This window comes from Lathamus discolor, chromosome 3 (genome assembly GCF_037157495.1).
Source record: "Lathamus discolor isolate bLatDis1 chromosome 3, bLatDis1.hap1, whole genome shotgun sequence".
NCBI lineage: Eukaryota > Metazoa > Chordata > Aves > Psittaciformes > Psittacidae > Lathamus > Lathamus discolor.
This window is the reverse complement of record NC_088886.1, coordinates 112,591,225-112,610,422: the sequence shown is the minus strand read 5'-3', so window position 1 is coordinate 112,610,422 and position 19,198 is coordinate 112,591,225. Positions and strand designations below refer to the sequence as shown.

At 38.4% G+C, this 19,198-nt stretch overlaps 1 protein-coding gene across 1 annotated transcript in view; it reads right to left on the bottom strand.

Moving 5' to 3' along the window:
• The window catches only part of NEB (nebulin), a 130,523-nt gene that overhangs the window by 1,497 nt on the left and 109,828 nt on the right, over positions 1-19,198 (bottom strand). Inside the window, exons 132-153 of the mRNA XM_065671220.1 lie at positions 18,990-19,094; positions 18,436-18,540; positions 17,731-17,835; positions 16,831-16,923; positions 14,093-14,185; positions 12,698-12,790; positions 12,119-12,211; positions 10,597-10,689; positions 9,964-10,056; positions 8,619-8,711; positions 7,737-7,829; positions 7,020-7,112; positions 6,315-6,407; positions 5,699-5,791; positions 4,641-4,733; positions 4,259-4,351; positions 3,885-3,977; positions 2,692-2,799; positions 2,189-2,372; positions 1,651-1,743; positions 476-622; positions 74-183 (exon numbers count right to left, since the gene is read on the bottom strand). Coding sequence (XP_065527292.1) covers positions 74-183; positions 476-622; positions 1,651-1,743; positions 2,189-2,372; positions 2,692-2,799; positions 3,885-3,977; positions 4,259-4,351; positions 4,641-4,733; positions 5,699-5,791; positions 6,315-6,407; positions 7,020-7,112; positions 7,737-7,829; positions 8,619-8,711; positions 9,964-10,056; positions 10,597-10,689; positions 12,119-12,211; positions 12,698-12,790; positions 14,093-14,185; positions 16,831-16,923; positions 17,731-17,835; positions 18,436-18,540; positions 18,990-19,094 — 2,259 coding nt within the window. The remainder of the gene's footprint in view (positions 1-73; positions 184-475; positions 623-1,650; positions 1,744-2,188; positions 2,373-2,691; positions 2,800-3,884; positions 3,978-4,258; positions 4,352-4,640; positions 4,734-5,698; positions 5,792-6,314; positions 6,408-7,019; positions 7,113-7,736; positions 7,830-8,618; positions 8,712-9,963; positions 10,057-10,596; positions 10,690-12,118; positions 12,212-12,697; positions 12,791-14,092; positions 14,186-16,830; positions 16,924-17,730; positions 17,836-18,435; positions 18,541-18,989; positions 19,095-19,198) is intronic.

Sequence of the window (19,198 nt, the reverse complement as noted above, 5' to 3'; positions counted from 1 at the left end):
CTTTTGGTAGGTACTCATATGAACTTCTGCAGTAAGCCAGGAATGTGTTGTCTTAATGCAACCAGTTACTTACCCCAGCAGTAGACGGGTGAGAGGGAACAGATGATACTGTCGTTTGCTGCGTAGCAACTGACGATGACCGTTGTTGCGGTAACTCTATGGTTTTAGCGTGCTTGTAGCCCGCTGCAAAAGGAAAATACAGTTTGTATTGTTTATTACATAGTTGGCAATAAGGTCAGAGTTGCTCTGAATAAAGACCATGGGTGGGTCATTAGGTGGGTCAAATCTGAAACGCAATTTTGCAGCTGTTGGTTGTTTCCATAGCTCGACATTTTGCAGGTGTACTTACGTACTTTTTCCTGGCTAAAGAAATTACTCAACATGAGACAGTGTCCAGCATTTCCCCACCAGATGGTCTGGATACTATGTGGCCCCATAGGGCAGTTAGTAAGTGCCAAGTTTGTTCTCCTCCTACCTGTTGTAGTGGCAAAGAGGCCCCCACTGCTGTAGTAGGATAAATGTTGATCCACGCCATCCGAGGGTTCAGACTTCTCATCGCCACCACTGAGGCTCAAAGCGCTGGCAGAGCGGGAGTGCTCCCGGCTTCGGCGCTGGGCTTGAACTGCAAGGAGGAAGCAGGGGGAACCAATTTACATCTTCATTTTGTAAGGAGACGCACACATAAAAATACATGCGGATATAAATATGTACATGCACGCACACACACACGCATATACATAAGTTACTTTGTATATACACACATGCATATTCTGAAAAAATACCTAAAGCTCTCCACTGTTGCTGCCAGAGTTGTGCCTAGAGTAGGAAACTGACACAGGCCCAACCAAACACACGCTAAGCAGGATTGGTTATCGTATTTTACAAAGTTCAAGAGCGTGTGAGTTAATCACAGTATTTTTATGGTTACTCAGTGGTATTTGCCATTCTAAAAGTCTTCTATGGGCAACATGCTGAAGTTCTACTCAGAAAGGCACAGTTATGTCCCTGTTAATATTCAGGGTTTTTTTTTTTTTTCCTCCCACCTCCTTCCCTCTAGTGGTAACTGCTTCCAGAATTTTATTTCAATTATCCCATCCTTTCCTTATCAGTTGACAGAGCTGAGCCATGCCCAAGACTGCGGTTTCTATCATTCAGGATGCACTTCAAATAATTAGCAAGAAATGAGCTGAAACAAACCAAAAAGGTAACTGAGGAACAGTATTTTTAGTTATTTAAAAAGGAAGCACATGTTACAGGTAAGTCACTGTATCATGCTATCTGTGGATCAAACACCCCTCTCCATGCCTGTGTTAGATCACTTATATATAAGATTAACATAGTTTTTGAGAAATAAGCTATATTAAACAGCTGCATTTATGGAGCTAGCACAAATATATGTATACTGGTGAGGAGAAGCTACAGACAATTTCTCCTCTAGTTAACATTAATTCTCACAAGAACTGTGTCCCTCTGTAACATTTGAAATCTTGTCTCTGTTTAAGTTAGCACACAACGCTACACTTGCGTTCTTGCACAGGTGGAGCATGAACCTGTACTTTAGTGTCCCCAAGTTGTCAGCTTTACTTGGTTGGATTTGCACAAGTACAAAACCTATTTTGCACAAACAGTACTACAGCCTATGGAACAAACCAGAGATCATATGTAAGCTTCTGGACTGAATATTGTCTTCTGCTGGGTCATAGTCAAAGACTGATCCGGGATTAGTGCGCCACACACGAAGACCTGCAAGAAAAAGGGCATCTTCTGAGGACATGCAGCTTTCAGAACTTGAGCAGCACATCTGTCCCAAAGAGGAGTAAAAGTATATCAGAAAAGGGCAAGCGGTATATGTCATCATAAGTCTCAAACCTATAGCACAGATTAGTCTATTTATTATTTAGTCTACATCAGTGAGGTATTTCTCTAGTATGCATGGTGATGGAAACCAAAAATATAAGTAAGAGATGTAAATCCAGCATTACATTATAAATTTGGGCAGAATGGGACAGGCAGATGACAGACGATTTACAGCTGCTGTTTTTGCAATGGACTGATAAAAACATCATCTCCAACTAATGGTAAGTTTGAATTGGTGCAGCTGATCTTAAATGCTACAACTCATCCAGGTCAGCTTGTGTTTTGTGTAAATGAAGTACCTGAACTGTTGTAAAACCTAGGTTCTGCTTACCTGTGAGAGTCTCTTGATCCTGGTCCACGCGCTTTCGCTCCATTTCCACTACTCGCCGTTGGATGCCCCTGTAGCTAATGTCACTGAAGTCCTGCATGTTCTTCTTCACGCGTTCTGTAATGGGGTCGGTAACTACAGGTGTGAAACTGCCTTTGCTTTTCTCGAACTCCTCATGGTATTTCACCTGCAATTTAAAATGAAGTGTCTGTTCTCTGTAGCTTAGATGAGTAGTTTTTATTCCTGCTCACCTCAGGTAAATTTCTAGTAGAGAGGTGCACTGCTGTTTAGAGCTTTTGTTTTCTCCAATCCAGGAACAATGAGAGAGCCTAACCCCAAACACCCCTCTCCTGCAGTCACTCTTTAGCACTTAATTCACTTGGGTAACTAGGCTTGCTATACGTACATTGTGCTCAGGCTGCCAACCCCATAATATCGCAGCAACAAGGTTATGTTCTTATTTACATCACTTGCCAAGTTAGAAATACATCTATGAATGGTCTTACTGTAGAGATGTTTTTCTGGGTCTCTCGCACCCGCCGCATCTCAGGTGTATCCAGTACATATGCAGCTTTGCCTTGTACTTGTTTTCGGAAACTGTCTGAATAAAGAACCTGCCAAATGAGAAAAAGGAAGTGAGAACAAGGCACCAAACTACTTGTGCGTCATGAAGAATGAGCTGTACTGAAGCAACCTCGCAAAGAAGGGGCAGGGGAAAGCAGCAGGATCTGTACTAGTGAATAACATTAGAATGCAAAACAAAATTATTCTTCATAATTATATGAGACATGGACAGTTCTGGCCTTGATGCCAAATATTCCTTTATTTTAATTAAAACAGCCTCGTCTTTTTAACCTTGTAAGAACAAGTAGAGGTAATAATGCAGTAATAGTGGTCCGGGTACTATTTTCATGTATTTGACCTGCACCTCACTGGCTTCAGTATAGTTATCACTGTGGAATACACAGCGTAATTAGATCTGCATTTTTCACTGATACACCACAATTTCTACTGGGTTTGTAAGGTTTCTTTTTTTGAGTTACAACAGTGACATCATACTTCTGTACACATCTGCAGATAGATACTTTATTACTGGATTTATCAAGCCATGACAAAATTAAAGGCCAGGCTGGATGGAGCTTTGAGCAACCAGATCTAGTGGAAGGTGTCCCTGCCCATGGCAGTGGTTTGGAACTATATGGTCTTGAAGGTTCCTCCCAACCCAAACCATCCTATGATCTTATGTATATAAACATTTACAATGGGGTATTTCAGGATTTGCCTCTGGAGTAACAGGGCCTAAAGGCCATTTCCAGATTTGTCATGTTTTAATACAGACCATCAGCAATCTAACATAGCATACTATTACTGAAGAGCAATCATTTTATATGCCATGCAGTGTAAGACAGTAAAACCAGAACATATTTGCAAGACTCGAAGGTAACATATGTTATTTGAAATGCAACTGTTTAAAAATACCCTCCAAACTAACGCAGCTAATCACACAGGAAGACTTGCTCAGCTGCTGTAGAAAGTAAAAAGCAAGCATTAAAGGATTTTATTTTAGTATGGTTATTTCATACTTCCAAACTAGGTAGCTAGGTAGTTATGTTAACATCTGCACTGTTAATCTGAGTAAGGATTTCAAGGATTGAAATGTTACTTTTAAATTGTCATGTATTGCCTGAACAGAACATACCGAGCTGATGTTTTCCTGATTGCGCTTAGCTCTCTCCATCTCTGGAGTCATTGGTGTTGGAGTTCCTTTTGCCAGATGTTCCTTATACAAAACCTACAGTGTGCAAAAAGGTGTCCATAAATCAGACTGGAGTAAGTCATAGCTCATTCTGTAAATGGTGTTATTGATTAAGCATATTCATCACTGCAGGGATAGAAAAGATCTTGGGAAATAAAGCATCTAAAAAAGTTATTTGCTAGAGCAAAACGTAAAAACCAAAGGGAAAAATAGGCAAAAGTAAGGAAAACTAAGAAACTAAGGCTAAGTTAGAAGTGGAGGTTTTGTTCAGAGTGGTTATTTTTAATATAAGGTGGTTGTCTGTCTTCTTTCAATACCGAGCTAATGTGTTCTTGATTGCGTTTGACTCTCTCCATCTCTGGAGTAACCGGAGTGGGGGTTGCCTTCCCTAAGCCTTCTTTGTATACAACCTACAGAGCACAAAGTAACTCAAAGTCACAAATGTACAAATTAAAAGCTGTAACGTTACTGGGTTTAGAGTAAACACCATCCATTTTGACAGAAAAAAATAAAAGGGTCATAGGGAAAACAGTACTTAAAAGTTAATTGACAAAAAAATTGCTTAAATACTGTAATTTTAAGAGGTGTCTTTCTATGTTTGAGGGAAAAAACTAGAGGGTTGGTTAAAACCAGGCAGACTTAAGTTATTTAGAAAAAAAGTGCTCTATCATATCCTTTTTTACATCTTTCAGACAATACCGAGCTAATGTGTTCTTGATTGCGTTTGACTCTCTCCATCTCTGGAGTCAGAGGGGTGGGGGTTGCTCTCCCCAAGTTTTCTTTGTACAACACCTGTGGGATACAGAAGATGTATCCAGTATCTTAACCCTGCACACACACACACACCCCCAATCAAAAGGATTTGAACACAAATTATTACTTTGTTATCAAATTTCAAAAAAGTCACAACTGATTACGATACACAGCACTGCACAAAAGGCAAACATCTACTGCTGTAAAGAAGGGTAAGAAAAACTGTAAAAGGAAAGCTTGTTATTCTTTTGGTTAACAATGAGAGGCTCTATCCAGCTATAACTGTGACAAAGACCTGGGGAAGCTGCCCATGGACCTAGAGAACTAGTGAAGAAATGCTTTATCTGATGTTTTGCCTGTATTTGAAGCAATCATCTGTGACCTCTTGGGAGGGAGTCTTGTTGTCACACTTACATTGGGCAGCCAAATACAGAAGGGTGTTGAGGATAGGTGTCTGGTACCACTGCACCATTACACCTACATATCTCCCCCAGCCATAAGGCCACCTAAAAGCCCTTGCTGATACACCACCCAGAACAGGAGCAGCCTTGTTCCGTTTGTGTCATTCTGTTCAAGGCATCCAAAGTCACATGTCAGAGCAATGCAGTCTCACATGGCTCCGAGACACAGGGGTTTTAGGGTGGACTATTGGTTTCCTGTTAGTCTGTGTTTGCTAAAGTCAAGTATCCCTGAAAAGCCAATGAAAGCTCGAACACTGTGCACAGAGAGATCAACCTGAACATCTTCAACAAAGGCTGCTAAGCTTCTAATATTGTCTGGATAGAGCCCACAGGTACATAAACCGCATTGCAGAGAAGGCCTACATTTCTGGATCAAACTGTTAACACTAAAGTAATTTTGTTTTAGGAGAGGAGCAATTAAACGGCAGAAAGAAATACACTTATTTTTTAAATTAGAATCAATCTTCAGTAGATAGTTAGCGTGTTACTTCATTAAGATATAAGCATGAAGATAAAAAAAGAAATATATCTATTTTAAGGTACCGAGCTAATGATTTCTTGGTTCCGTTTCACTCTCTCCATCTCTGGAGTGATTGGTGTTGGGGTCACTTTCCCCACATTTTCTTTGTACAAAACCTACAGGATACAAGGGAGTATCCAAATGTGATTTAAAAGGTACTATCACCAAAAAATTCCCCAAAACCACCCAAACCCAACAACTAAAACAAGACCAAACCAACATACAACATGGCTTTTGAATCATTACACTTAGAAAGGGTTAGGCTTGGGGCGTAATGCTTCTCCCAAAAGAAGCAATGGGAGCTTTGCCATCAATCCGCTTGAATGCAGAAGTGGACCCTGCATGGAATCAACACTGTCTACTTGAAGTAAGAAAGGGTTAAAAAAATTTGCACAGAGATTATCCATAAAAAAAAAAAGGGCAAACCTAGTTCTAGTACGATCCTGCTTCAGACAGTGTTAAATAGAAGACATTGTTAAAAAGAAGGTATCACTTGCTTGTAAGCACAGAAGGTAGGAGCTTTATGCTACACGACAGATTCGTCTTCTAAAGTTAGAATGCACAGCTTACTAAATGCTGCAGTTACAATGTTAAACACGTCATTCACATCCTTAGGAACTGGTTTCCTGTTAAAAATACCGAGCTAATGATTTCTTGATTGCGTTTAACTCTTTCCATCTCAGGAGTGACAGGTGTTGGGGTTGCTTTCCCTATGTTCTCTTTATACAACACCTATGAGACACAAGAAAGGAGCCAAAGAAAGCAACAATAAATAAAAAGCTATCCATAGAAAAAATTCAAGCCCGAGGCATTTTTTTCTTGTGTTTAGTTTCTCAGGACCTACGTAGTGCATATATTTTTAAAGAAGGTACTTAGCAGTATTTTGCTAAAGAAGTAGGGTTTGGCATATTGGCTTTTTAACACAGGATCACTCATATACATATGTAAGTATATATATACACACGCTTGTATAAGTACTGCATAAATGAGACCACAAAAATACCATATGGAGGGGTTGAGGATTCTATGAACATGGAAATTACAATTTTTCTTTTTAAAAGGATGTCAGCACTGCAGAGAAAATGAGTGGAGTTTGTTAAGTGATTTTAGGATTAGAACAGGACATTAAAATCACTCTTTGGAAAACAATAAAAACTCTTAACAAGTTAAAGTCACCACTGTAAACCACACAAGATGTGAGTAAGAAGTAATCACTACTGTAAGCTGCTTTAGAGCTACAGCCGGCATTATTTTGGAACTAGCGTTACAGCGTCCATTTATTAAAACTGTTAAAATGTTCTTTTAAATAGAGTTAAAGGGAACTTTTTTTTCTTAGCAAAGTACCGAGCTACAGATTTCTTGATTGCGTTTGACCCTCTCCATCTCTGGAGTGATAGGAGTGGGGGTCCCAGTCCCCACGCTCTCTTTGTACAACACCTGTGTAGCAACAAGAAGCATCCAAGAACATAATCACAACTTAATAATAATTACATCCAACATGAAGTCAAATATTTGATTCTCTGGTAGCTCAGCCTGCTCTAACGCGCTCCAAAGCTACCCCTGAAAGCAATGAAGGCTGGATTGCACCTTGAGGGTCTGGAGGCAAAAAGATCTATGGTCTTATCCTAGCAGATGCCACAAATCCAACACAAAAGCCTCTAACATCAAACACATTTTCACGGCGGAGGAGGGCTTTTAGCCACCACTGAAACCTGCCAGAAAGTCAGACACACACCCCCCCCTTCTGTCTATAACAGCGTTAAAAAAGGAAAATTATGGGATTTAAGAAAACAAACAAACAAAAAAAACCCACATATGAAAGAAAAATAAAGTTGGAACAGGGAACAAAATAGTTAAAAATATTTAGGGTAATGTAAATAATCACATATATGAAGAAGTGGTAAGTCAGTAACATTGGAAAATATAGTATAGGGAAGAAAAAAGGATGTTTTATGAGTTGATTAAATGGAAGTAAGGAGTGGAATTGTTCATTTTTAATAAATGTTAAAAAGTTCTATTTAAGTGGAGTTAAAGGGAATCTACTTTTCCTCCACAAAATACCGAGCTAATGTGTTCTTGATTGCGTTTGACTCTCTCAAGCTCAGGAGTGACAGGTATTGGGGTTCCTGTCCCCAGATCCTCTTTGTACAACACCTGTGGAGTAACACGGCTGTATTAAAAAACAAAAAGAGGAACAAAAAGCAAAGGACAATAACACACAGCTTGTGAATGTTTTTCAAAGCTGCTCCTAGCCAAAGCTTGGAATAAAAGAGAAAAATTAAAATGCTTTTCAACACTATACAGTTAAACACTAACACTCTGCAACGCCTTTTGGCCGGAAGCTAGAATACCTTCTCTCTTTGCTTCTCAGGAGCTATACACAAAAACTGTCTGTGTAATAGTAGATCAGTAAAGACCTCCTAAAGGCAGAAATTATCAAATGCAACACAAAAGGAACAAAGAAATCAATTCTCTTTCATTTACTCATTCCATAAACATCACAGCAGGTGACGCTAGTGTATGTATTAGAGCACTGTTATACTGAGGTCACAGCCACAGATTTGTATCAGGCACAGAACTATTTAGTTCTCATATAGGAAGTAAGTAAAATCAGGGAAAAAGAACCAAAACAGCATCACACGAAACAAAAGTAAGGATTGTTGTGATTAAGAAAAGGAAAACAGCGTATTTTTGAAGAAGAAAAAAATTATAATCAGGCTGAAAAGAAAGGTAGAATTAAAAGTTATTAAGAGGATGTAATAAAAAAGAGGTACGAGAAAGATGTAAGTAACAATTACGGAGGAAAAAAAGATCTCAAAGGGACCAGGATATTATTGTTGGTGTAAGTTGATTATAGGAGAACAAAAAAATTTTTTTTGGTGTGTTATAAGTATTTTTAAATAGATTAAAAGGGCATTTTCTGCTTTTCAAATTAAAAAATACCGAGCTAATGTGTTCTTGATTGCGTTTGACTCTTTCAATCTCAGGAGTGACAGGTGTTGGGGTTCCTGTCCCCAGATCCTCTTTGTACAACACCTGCGGGGCAATACGGCTGCATCAAAAAAAGGAACAAACAAACCACAGTACCACTCCATTTGCTGAGAGAACACGCAGAACATGAGAGATGCTTTTCTGAGATGCCCAGAATAAATACAGGGATTAAAAAAAATCCATAAAAATAATAAACTAGTTTAAAGCTCTGAAGACAGAGTTACACACTGATACATCAGTATGACTAGAATGCTAGAAGACCTTCCTGACTGAAGTGCTTCTCAAGGTGGACATTTAAAACTGGTGAGTAATTAGAAGACTGAAGTCTTATATAAATGATAATGAAGTATATTACCATCTCTTCCCCAGCAGTGAGGTAAAACTTTTCCTGACTGTACTTGAGCCATTGGAGAATCAGGTCGTAGTGTGCCTTCCTAGAAGCTTTTCTGTACACACACGCACCCACCCCTCAACAAAAGAGTCATCCATGCCCTGAGTGAAACAGTACTCGTCATCCAGAGTTTATCATCAAAGAATCTAGCTTGCTTTTTACAGGAAGGATACAGAGACATGATCATAATAAAGGTATATGTGTGAAAATAGTACCTTAGAAATCATAATTGCTACTACTCTCCTACCATACATGACACTTTTCTCACCCAGACAAGCAGGCTAATGTTACTAATTCATTTTTTTTTACCCTGCAAACCAGTGCTCCCAACGTATCTAGAGCGGCTTACAGCAGCTGCAGATTTGGGCCACTCTCTCTGTGCAACAACATGAAAGACTCCAGAAAAGAAGGCGGCATCAAATACAATGCAGAAGGAATAAAGACATCAATTCCATTTCATTTACCCATTCCATAAACATCAGTGCAGGTTACACTGGCATGTATCAGAGCACTCTTATCCTGAGGTCATGTCCACAGATTTGTATCAGGCAATAAATAGTTTAGTTTTTATATGCAGTAAAACCAGGGTGGGGAAGTACTCAACAACCAAGGACTGAAGTGATTAACAAAAGGAAAAGCAGATATTAAAGAGAAATAAATTATGTTCAGAGTAAAAAGGAAGATGGAAAAATGGAATCTAAAAGTTATTAGTAAGATGCTCCAATCAAAACAAAGTAACAACTACAGAGGAAAAAAAAAGTCAAAACATGGGGAACAGGGTATTCTTTCTTGTGTAAATTGATTACAGGGAAATACAAGAGGGGTTGGGGCGTTTTTTTTGTGTTAAAATTACTTGCAAATAGATTAAAAGGGAAAGCGCTGCTTTTCAAATTAAAAAAAAAATACCGAGCTAAAGTTCTCTTGGTTGCGTTTGACTCTTTCAATCTCAGGAGTGACAGGTGTTGGGGTTCCTGTCCCCAGATCCTCTTTGTACAACACCTGCAGGATAACATGGGAGTTCAAATAAAGTTAAGTCCAAGAAATCCCAACTGCACTTGATGGAGGTAACACACATCCTTTTTATGCCAACTAAATATACCAGAAAGCAGGAAAAATTAGGAACTATAACAAGTTATGGTAAATAGTTAACAGTTAACAAGTATGGTAAATTTAGAGGAAGTCTTCTCATAGCTAGAAACACTGGATCCCAATCCTTAGATATGCTTTTGCAGAATAAGAAAGCATTAGAGGAATGGAATTAAGCAAATAAAAACCCCAGTGTTTTTTCAAAAATGCAAAATGTCTTAAGCTTCACAAAAAAAAAAAAAAAAAAAGCTTTAAAAATTAAAGGACATGAAGCATCAAGTGTTATAATAAAAGCATTTTTAAAAATAAGTATATAAAATACAATGACTAAAATATATCATAGCAGAAAGGGGATGTTTCTATGTTTATAGGTTAATTGGAGGAAGTAGAAAATCCACAAGTGTTAAATAGTTACAGGGAACTTTTTTTTTTCTTAAATGGGGAAAAAAATACCGAGCTAAAGTTTTCTTGGTTGCGTTTCACCCTTTCCATCTCGGGAGTGACAGGTACTGGGGTTCCAATGCCCAGCCCCTCTTTGTACAACACCTGTGCCACAACGGGGAGTATTAAAAAATAAAACAAAAAAACACAACCAAAAAGGAAAGAAAAGAAAGGAGAGGAGAGGAGAGGAGAGGAGAGGAGAGGAGAGGAGAGGAGAGGAGAGGAGAGGAGAGGAGAGGAGAGGAGAGGAAAGGAAAGGAAAGGAGAGGAAAGGAAAGGAAAGGAAAGGAAAGGAAAGGAAAGGAAAGGAAAGGAAAGGAAAGGAAAGGAAAGGAAAGGAAAGGAAAGGAAAGGAAAGGAAAGGAAAGGAAAGGAAAGGAAAGGAAAGGAAAGGAAAGGAAAGGAAAGGAAAGGAAAGGAAAGGAAAGGAAAGGAAAGGAAAGACAGAGAGAGAAGACAAGTAATTTAACATAGTGAACCTTCAAAATACGAAAAATAGAGCTTTGTCAGCCCTTTTCAAAGGCTAGCAAAAAACCTTGATGAAAATAACCTGCTAATACCACTGTGAAGTTTGTTGTCATCTCACCTGGGGGCACACAAAGAATGCCAGCAAGAACTGCAGGAGTGTTCTGTTACCTGAAAACTCACTTGCAAAGGAGTTTTTTTACTCAAACAAAAGATCTGGCGTAAGCAGCTTTGCCTCTAAGACTTCTAAATAAGCTCACCAGCATAACAGAGAGCTGCCATGACCTTAGAGACAATCAATGTGGCAAAACATTTAACAACAGTGGCTTGTCCGAACTCTCCTATTAATTTCAAGTCAGGACAGAATTTCCTATCTGTCATGACTGAATTGGGTCACAGTGAGTTAAACTGACTTACAAGTCACTCTAACTGAAACAGAAATACAGAACAAAATAGTGACATAATGGTCATTTGATTGGAATGTGTTAGGTATAGAAACAGTCCGGATAGAATTCATTACTACACTAGTTTTTTCTTATATATGCAACTTTAGTCTTCTTTTTTTCATACTGCAGTGATATGATGCCACCCAGGTTTTCTTACAAAGACCTGTAGGATAGTTAAAGTACCCACCCCAGCAAAACCAGGAAAAGAGACAGCACACACAAGTTACATTAGGTTGCTTTGCTTCAGGAAGGGTTAAGAGTTCATTTTTCGTTTGCAGTGCACCCAGTGTGGGGAGTCTGAAGACTGTTAGAAGGATTGACTTTGTTATTGAAGAGGAGAACGATATCACTCAGACTATTACTATTTCACTGGGAAAAAAAATAAGGTACTGCTTAACTGCTTTAAGTAAACAAGGTTAAGATCTCACAGCTGGTACAATCTAATGACCATTAAGTTAGACTGAGTGAAAAAATATAAGGACACTGACAGAGGTTTAGTGATTTGATTAAAAAAAGGGTTGTTCAAAGTTCAACAAATAATTGAAAGAAAAAATGTAATACGGAGGAGTTAAAGGGATTTGATTTGCATTGGAAATGGTAGGGTTTGTTTTATTGAGCAATACCGAGCTAATGTTCTCTTGATTACGTTTGACTCTCTCCATCTCTGGAGTAACCGATGTTGGGATGCCAGTCCCTAAGCCCTCTTTGTATAATACCTGTGAGGTACAAGAAAGTTTCCACAAAAAAAGAAAAAGAAGAAAAAAACAACAAACAACCCCCCCAAAACACTCAACATAGGCAAACCCATTAAATCTGACTATTTTGTGAGTTATATTTAGCATTAGGGTCACTTCTTAGTTAATTCACACTTGTTCTAGAGGCAAGGATTAAGAAGAGGCTGATGGCTGATTATTCTATAAATATATGACTACAGACAGTAGAAGATAAAGGGTTAAGAAAAACAAACATGGAGAAAAACACCATGTTAATTTCACAGCTACTTCCAGGTTGGTTCTTAAAAGAAACATATAAAGTTGTAAAGCATCAAAAAAAGTTCAAACACAAACAGGTGGAATATAAAGGAGTTAAAAACGTTGCCAAGGAAAAGACAGAAGAAGGGTGAGATTCCAACCCACTGAAGAAAAACAGATTATATGTTAGGGTGTTATGCAAAAATAAGCCGTTATGATTTTTTTAAATACCGAGCTAATGTGTTCTTGATTGCGCTTGACTCTCTCTATTTCTGGAGTGACAGGTGTTGGGATACCTGTCCCTAGGTCCTCTTTGTACAACACCTGCAGAACACAAGCACCCAGCAAGGTGAGAAGATCACATTCCTGCCATAACAACTACAGTGTATTTGGACAGATAATTTACCTGGTTTACAGGTAAATAATAATCTGGGATTATACATAAATATATGCACAATTTATTTTACTCAGTGTGCATCTTTATAAGCACAGCCACCAGCTCAGCAAAGAACTTAATGTCTGCTGTGTGAGCTCAGCAAAGGACTTAATGTCTGTGTTCAATGCCTGAACCCACTGAAGTCAATGGAATACTTCATTTCAGTAGGATACAAGTTTAAATCTCCTGCTAACCTGGCATGAAAGGTAGGGTAGGCTCTTCCTTCCATCTTAGTTTAGGAAATGTAACAGTATTACTTTTCAGGCAGTCAGCATTAATGGAAGCTATTTTTATGGTGTTAACAAACAGTCAAACCTTTATAGACATGTTTAATACAAAAATACTGTGTAGGGGGCTCTATTTCTTTTTGCTTTTTGTGACTATTTGTTTCAAACAGTACTATTTTACTTCAGTTTAGGTCTCTAGTAAGAAAAAAACATAATAGAGTTTTAGCTGTCATATTATTAGGTTTGTTTTGTATTTGATTAAAAAAAAAAGCATTTTTCATGAAAAGAGTCACATAGGCAACGCTAAGAAAAAAGTTAAGAAAAACCAAAAGCAAAAAGAAAAAAAAACAGAACACTGTTTGCTGTCATTGAAACAACGAAAAAACACAAAATAGAGCAATCACAGCATGAGAAAAAAAAGATGTAAAAGGTTCAAAAATGAAGAATCATTTGAAAAAACAATTGTGCAGAAAGTACCAATAATTGCAAGACTGTATCCTGACTCAGTTCTGTATGCAGAGATCAAAGTAAAGTAGCCGAATGAGGAAAAGCCCAATGAGGAAAGCATGTTGTGCTTTCAAATCCACACTCCCCTAGGTAAGGGAAGAGCCAGTACTGCTTTCACTTATAACGGTCACTAGGGTTTTGTGACTACAAAAAAGGTTCCCATTATTTTTTCCACAAAGTTCTGTCTAGCTGATCCATTTTTTCAGACTAATTGTAAGACATCTGGGTATTTTTTGTTTCCAGTTCTGTGTTTAGAAGAGGTCAGAGAAGTAATACAGGAAATGGCTGATTGTAATGATTCCTGCAAAAATTCATATATTTAAACTTTCTGCTGCTGAATACAGGGATTTAAGAGATCTGTCCTCTTGTCAACAAAAAATACCCACAAACACTACCAAAGGCTGGAGCTTGAGCTCTCCATAAGTATATAGGTTAATAGAAAATATTAGCTATTACCGAACTGATGTGCTTCTGTGTCTCCTTAACACGCTTCACTTCCGGAAGATCAGGAATTGGAGTTCCTTTCCCAATACTCTCCTTGTATTTAACCTGCAAAGGCAAGGACATTAGAAAAAAGTAAAAGGATTTAGATTAAAGGACAGCTGACACGTGTATGCGTAACAAGTTACATGAATAAAGAAACTGAAGTCTTTTACACAAACTCATTCAGATCTCAGGTACTATATGTATTTCGATAGAAAGAAATCATCAAGGAACTTTCTGTTCCAGTTACCTAATAGGTAAATCTGCCACACCTCTACAAAGCACTTTTAACAACCACTAGCGTAAAACAGCAGCACCTTGTTTGAGGCAGAATTTTTCAACTGAAGCTTAAAATTAGGGTATCTGTCTCCCAGGAGCTTCACTTCAGCAAGAACCACCCCCCCGATCTAAACCAAGTGAACCATTTCAAGATTTCTTGCACAGAGTTCCAAAAAACTGTGATATTAAAAATTTAAAATAATTTCTGAAAAATTTAGCATAATGGCATTGAAAAGAGCACCTAAATGCACATGTGGATACATAAAGAGCATTATACTGATCTCATAAAGGCTGAGAATTTAAAAGATCTCCTTGGCTTCAAGATGAGCAGTGCGGCTTCCCATTGTCTTTGCAAGCCATCTGTCAGAAGGCAATGTTAGCTGTTGACGAGATGTCACTGTGAAGAGCTCTTCACTAAAAGAGTTTTCTAACACTAGATGTAAATAACTTTGCACCTGATACCATTTGGTCTTTCTCCCTTTAACAAAGGCAAGAGTCACCATACAAGATTTTAACTACAGTGTATTTCTACTTCAGCATAAAAAATAAATAAAATAATATTTCACAAGAACTTTAGCATGAAGCAAATTGGCTGAAACGTTAGTATCTTTTAGACTAAAATGATTCCAGCATTCAAAAAAACATGAAAAAGATTTACAAGCTTTGAAAGAGAAGTAATACATACGATTATTCCAACTGTAGTGTGCTACAATTTTTTATAGAGAATGAAAGTTTTCCAAGACATGCTTTAGTAAGGCTCTTGGCACTGTTTGCCTGGCATCTTCACAGACAAGCTAACAATGAATGGGTTAGATAAATAAGTGCAAACAGGCTGAACAGCCAGGTCCAGAGCATTTTGACCAGTGGCTCAAGGGCCAGTGGGAGGCAAGTCACCAATGGCATACCCCAGGGGTCAGTACTGGGGCCAATACAGTTTAACATCCTCACCAGAGACCTGAATGCCCAGACAGAGTGCACCCTCAGCAAGTTTGAAAATGACACCAAGCTGGGAGGATTGGCTGATACATCCAAGGGTTGTGGTGCCACCCAGAGGGACTTCAACAGGCTGGAGGAATGGGCTGAGAGGCATCTTGTGAAGTTCAATGGGGGGAAATGCAAAGTCCTGCAATGGGGGAGGAATAGCCCCAGGCTGGGGTACATGCTGAAGGTTAACTGCTTGGGAAGCAGCTTTACAGAGAAAGACTTTGAGAACCTGGCAGAGAACTAGCTGACCATGAGCCAGCCATGTACCCTCATGGCAAAGGCCAACAGCATCCTTGGCTGCATCAAGACAGGCACTGCCAGCAGGTTAACAGAGCGGATCCTTCCCCTTTACTCAGCAATGGTGAGGCCACATCTGGAATTCGGTCTCCAGTTCTTGGTTTGCCAGTACAAGAGAGAGTTAATGGAGCAAGTGCAGCGCGGGGCTACAAAGATGAATAAGAGACAGGAGCACCTTTGATATGGGAAGAGGCTTAGAGGGCTGGGACTCTTCAGCCTGAAGAAGAGTATGTGCAGGGGGAACTTACCAATGTGTGTAACACTACACATTACAAGGGCATGTAGGGATAGGACAAGGCGGAATGGCTTTAAACTGAAAAAGGGTAGATTTAGATTAGATCTTAGGAAGAAGTTCTTTTCTATGCAGGTGGTGAGGCACTGGCACAGGCTGCCCAGAGAAGCTGTGTCTGCCCCATTGCTGGCAGTGTTTAAGGCCAGGTTGGACAAGGCTTTGAGCAACATGGTCTAGTGGAAGGTGTTCCTGCCTACAGCAGGGGTTTGGAACTGGATGATCTTTAAGATCACTTCCAGCCCAAACCATTCTGTGATGATTGTATGAAATACCTAGTGAGAAGGAATGAAGAAGAGAGAGCTACTTTTCCTGGAAGTGTTCAGTAACAGGACAAGAGGTAATAGGCACAAATTAAAAAATGGAAAATTCAGTCTGAACACAGGAAAACACTTCTTTACTGTGAGTGTGGTCAGTCACTGGAACAGGTTGCCCAGAGAGGTTGTGGAGTCTTCATCCTCTGAGATAGTCAAAACTTAAATGGACGTGGTCCTAGACAACCTTCCCTAGCTGATTCTGCTTGAAGGGTTTTGAGTGGATGATCTTAAGAGTCATTTCAAACCTAAATAATTCTTTGATTCTGTGCTAAATATACTATGTTTGGGATGAGATTAAAACCATACCAAGAGCTTTCAACTTTTAGAAATGAATTGTAAGTAACAAATTAAATGTTAATCATCAGAAAGATTACTGTTTAAGTAACAAGAATAGGGAAAAACTTTCAGAAAGTATCCCTTAGCTGGATGGATTATTGCCAAACCACTGTTAGCAACATTTAAAGAAACAAGGGGGGGGGAGGGGGAATATATTATTTCAAGTTGAATTAGCACTGGTAGAGTATTAAAAATCAATTCTTTTGTACCGAGCTGATTGCATCCTGGGTTCGTTTAACTCTCTGCATCTCTGGTGTCTTTTCAATAGTAGTTCCAGTTCCAATATCTTCTTTATATAAAATCTTAATATTTAGAATGAAGACAACAAGGTTAAGCATACAAAACACAACATTCTTTCTAATAGCACATAATACAGGCTCATGACAGTGATTTGAACACAACAGTGCAGACTGTTACAGCCAACTTGGAGCCTCATCTTTAGTTACTGCCTTACTACCTATCTGAAGACTGTCTTACTATACGACTGCCCCTTGTGCAAAAAGGGGCTGATCATTTATATTTGTAGTGCATTTTCACATAGAATATCAAAATATTTGTAGGCTAATTTTACTAGTATTTGCTCTATTTTTTTCCTTTTCTAATTTGCTTTAGTATGTTTTACACAAATGTCTTCTACTTAGTTATTCACTGTGCTAATGGAGGTAGTGGTGAAACAATACAGCAGACTTCAAGCACTTCGTGGTAACACATGAAATGTAAAACAGGCCAGGCAGACAGCTCACTTATCACTGAAAGAGGACAGCTACCACACAACAATACAGTACTTACATGGTAACAGGACAAAAGAAAGGTGGATACTAGTAACACCAATTTAAATACAGGATTGACTGTTTAACTATATCACGGCTACGAATATGTGAATATGCGCAATCAGGGCAATCTACAAAAACCAGTAGTTAAAAAGGGGTAGCAAACCCCAGCTAAATCTACTTAAAATACGATTAGTTTTGTTTGAAAAAGTTCTTCTAAGCATTTAAGCTGATCAAGAACATAAATACCTGTAAGGTAAGAGCCAAAAATAGTTAATTTATTAAATACATTAAACCGTATTTTTTGGAATGAGAACTGAAAACAGAAGGTAACTATACCGAGCTGAAATTCTTCTGGTTTTCTTTCACACGCAGCATTTCTGGTGTGTCTTGTACAACTGTAACTTTTCCTTTACTGTTCTGTAGGTCCCACTGATACTGAAGCTGTTGAAAGAGTTAAAATAAAATGTCAAATGTTGACTCCATGCCATAAAAATTTACTCACAGAGTTTTCTTTGAAGACTAGGAAAAAAAGTACACCTCATTTTAACACCACCATTAGTGGTACTACAGTTACAAGTATTCTCATTCAAATTAGCAATAGCAGATCCTTAACTGAAAAATCTTGAAAGGCACCAGACTGTATCTAAACCAATTAAGTTTCAACAATGGAAATCAAAGATTTCAACTCAGATTGTGGAGTTCTGTTACTGACCACAGAGTCCTGGAGATAGCCCCACTGACAACAAAGGACTAGTTCTGTAAGCATAATTCTCTATCACTTGCAAAGGAATTGTCAAAGCCCTACAGCAGAAAGTTTTCTTCAAAACCGTTAACAGAATCATTTTGGTTCCCTTTGTAATGCATGTGTGGGGTGCTGCATACACAACAGACCCACTAATTGAAGATTCCTGAAAATCTGAAGCAGCCTAGTTGGGATTACAGTGTGATATCAGGACTTTACTAAATGAAAAAAAAAACCAACCAACCCAGAATATTGTTCACTATTTGACAGTAACAGTGCTTTTTTATTTATATACATACTGTGCTAAAGTTCTTCTGATTCTCACGGACTCTCTGTATTTCTGGTGTGTCTGCTACAGGCACATAGTAAGGCATGCTCTTTTCTGCGTCTTCTTTATACTTTTTCTGATGGTAAATACAAAATACATTCCATTAATACAAAAATGTAATAAACAATCTAGCATTATTTATTGTTGCATAATGTCCATCTTTATGGAAATGTGAGTCCTTCTGTGTCTGATACGAATTCAGATTATGCCTCTGTGTAAGATTTATTTTAAACATTAAGTTACTAAGGAGTATGAAAATTAAGCTAAATCTACTTAGAACAAAATTAGCTTTGGTATTGCAAAAGCAATATAAATTATTGTTTCATTTTATACAGTATTAAAATAAATTATTTTCATTATCAAAATGGAATTCTAGAGTAAGAGATGTCACATCACAGCTCTAGAGAAATCTGTTTTCTGGTGCATCTCCTGAACATCGGGACAGGTAGTCATTCAAGTGCTCCAAAGTAGTATCCCCTCAGGGTTCCCACATGAACAATGATTAAATTGCTTCATTCAAGATACCTGGCTTGAAAGGTTCTTGACCTGCTGGGCATGAATAATCTCTGGAGTATCCACAACACTGGTGTAGTTGGCTTTCTCCATTTCTGCCAATTGTTTGTATTTGATCTGTTGGGGAAAGCTCACATTTAGGTGCCTTGATCATATTTTGGCAACAATTTTCATTTGGCTTAATCAGAAAAAAAACTGTTAATAAATTTTCCTTTTAAAAA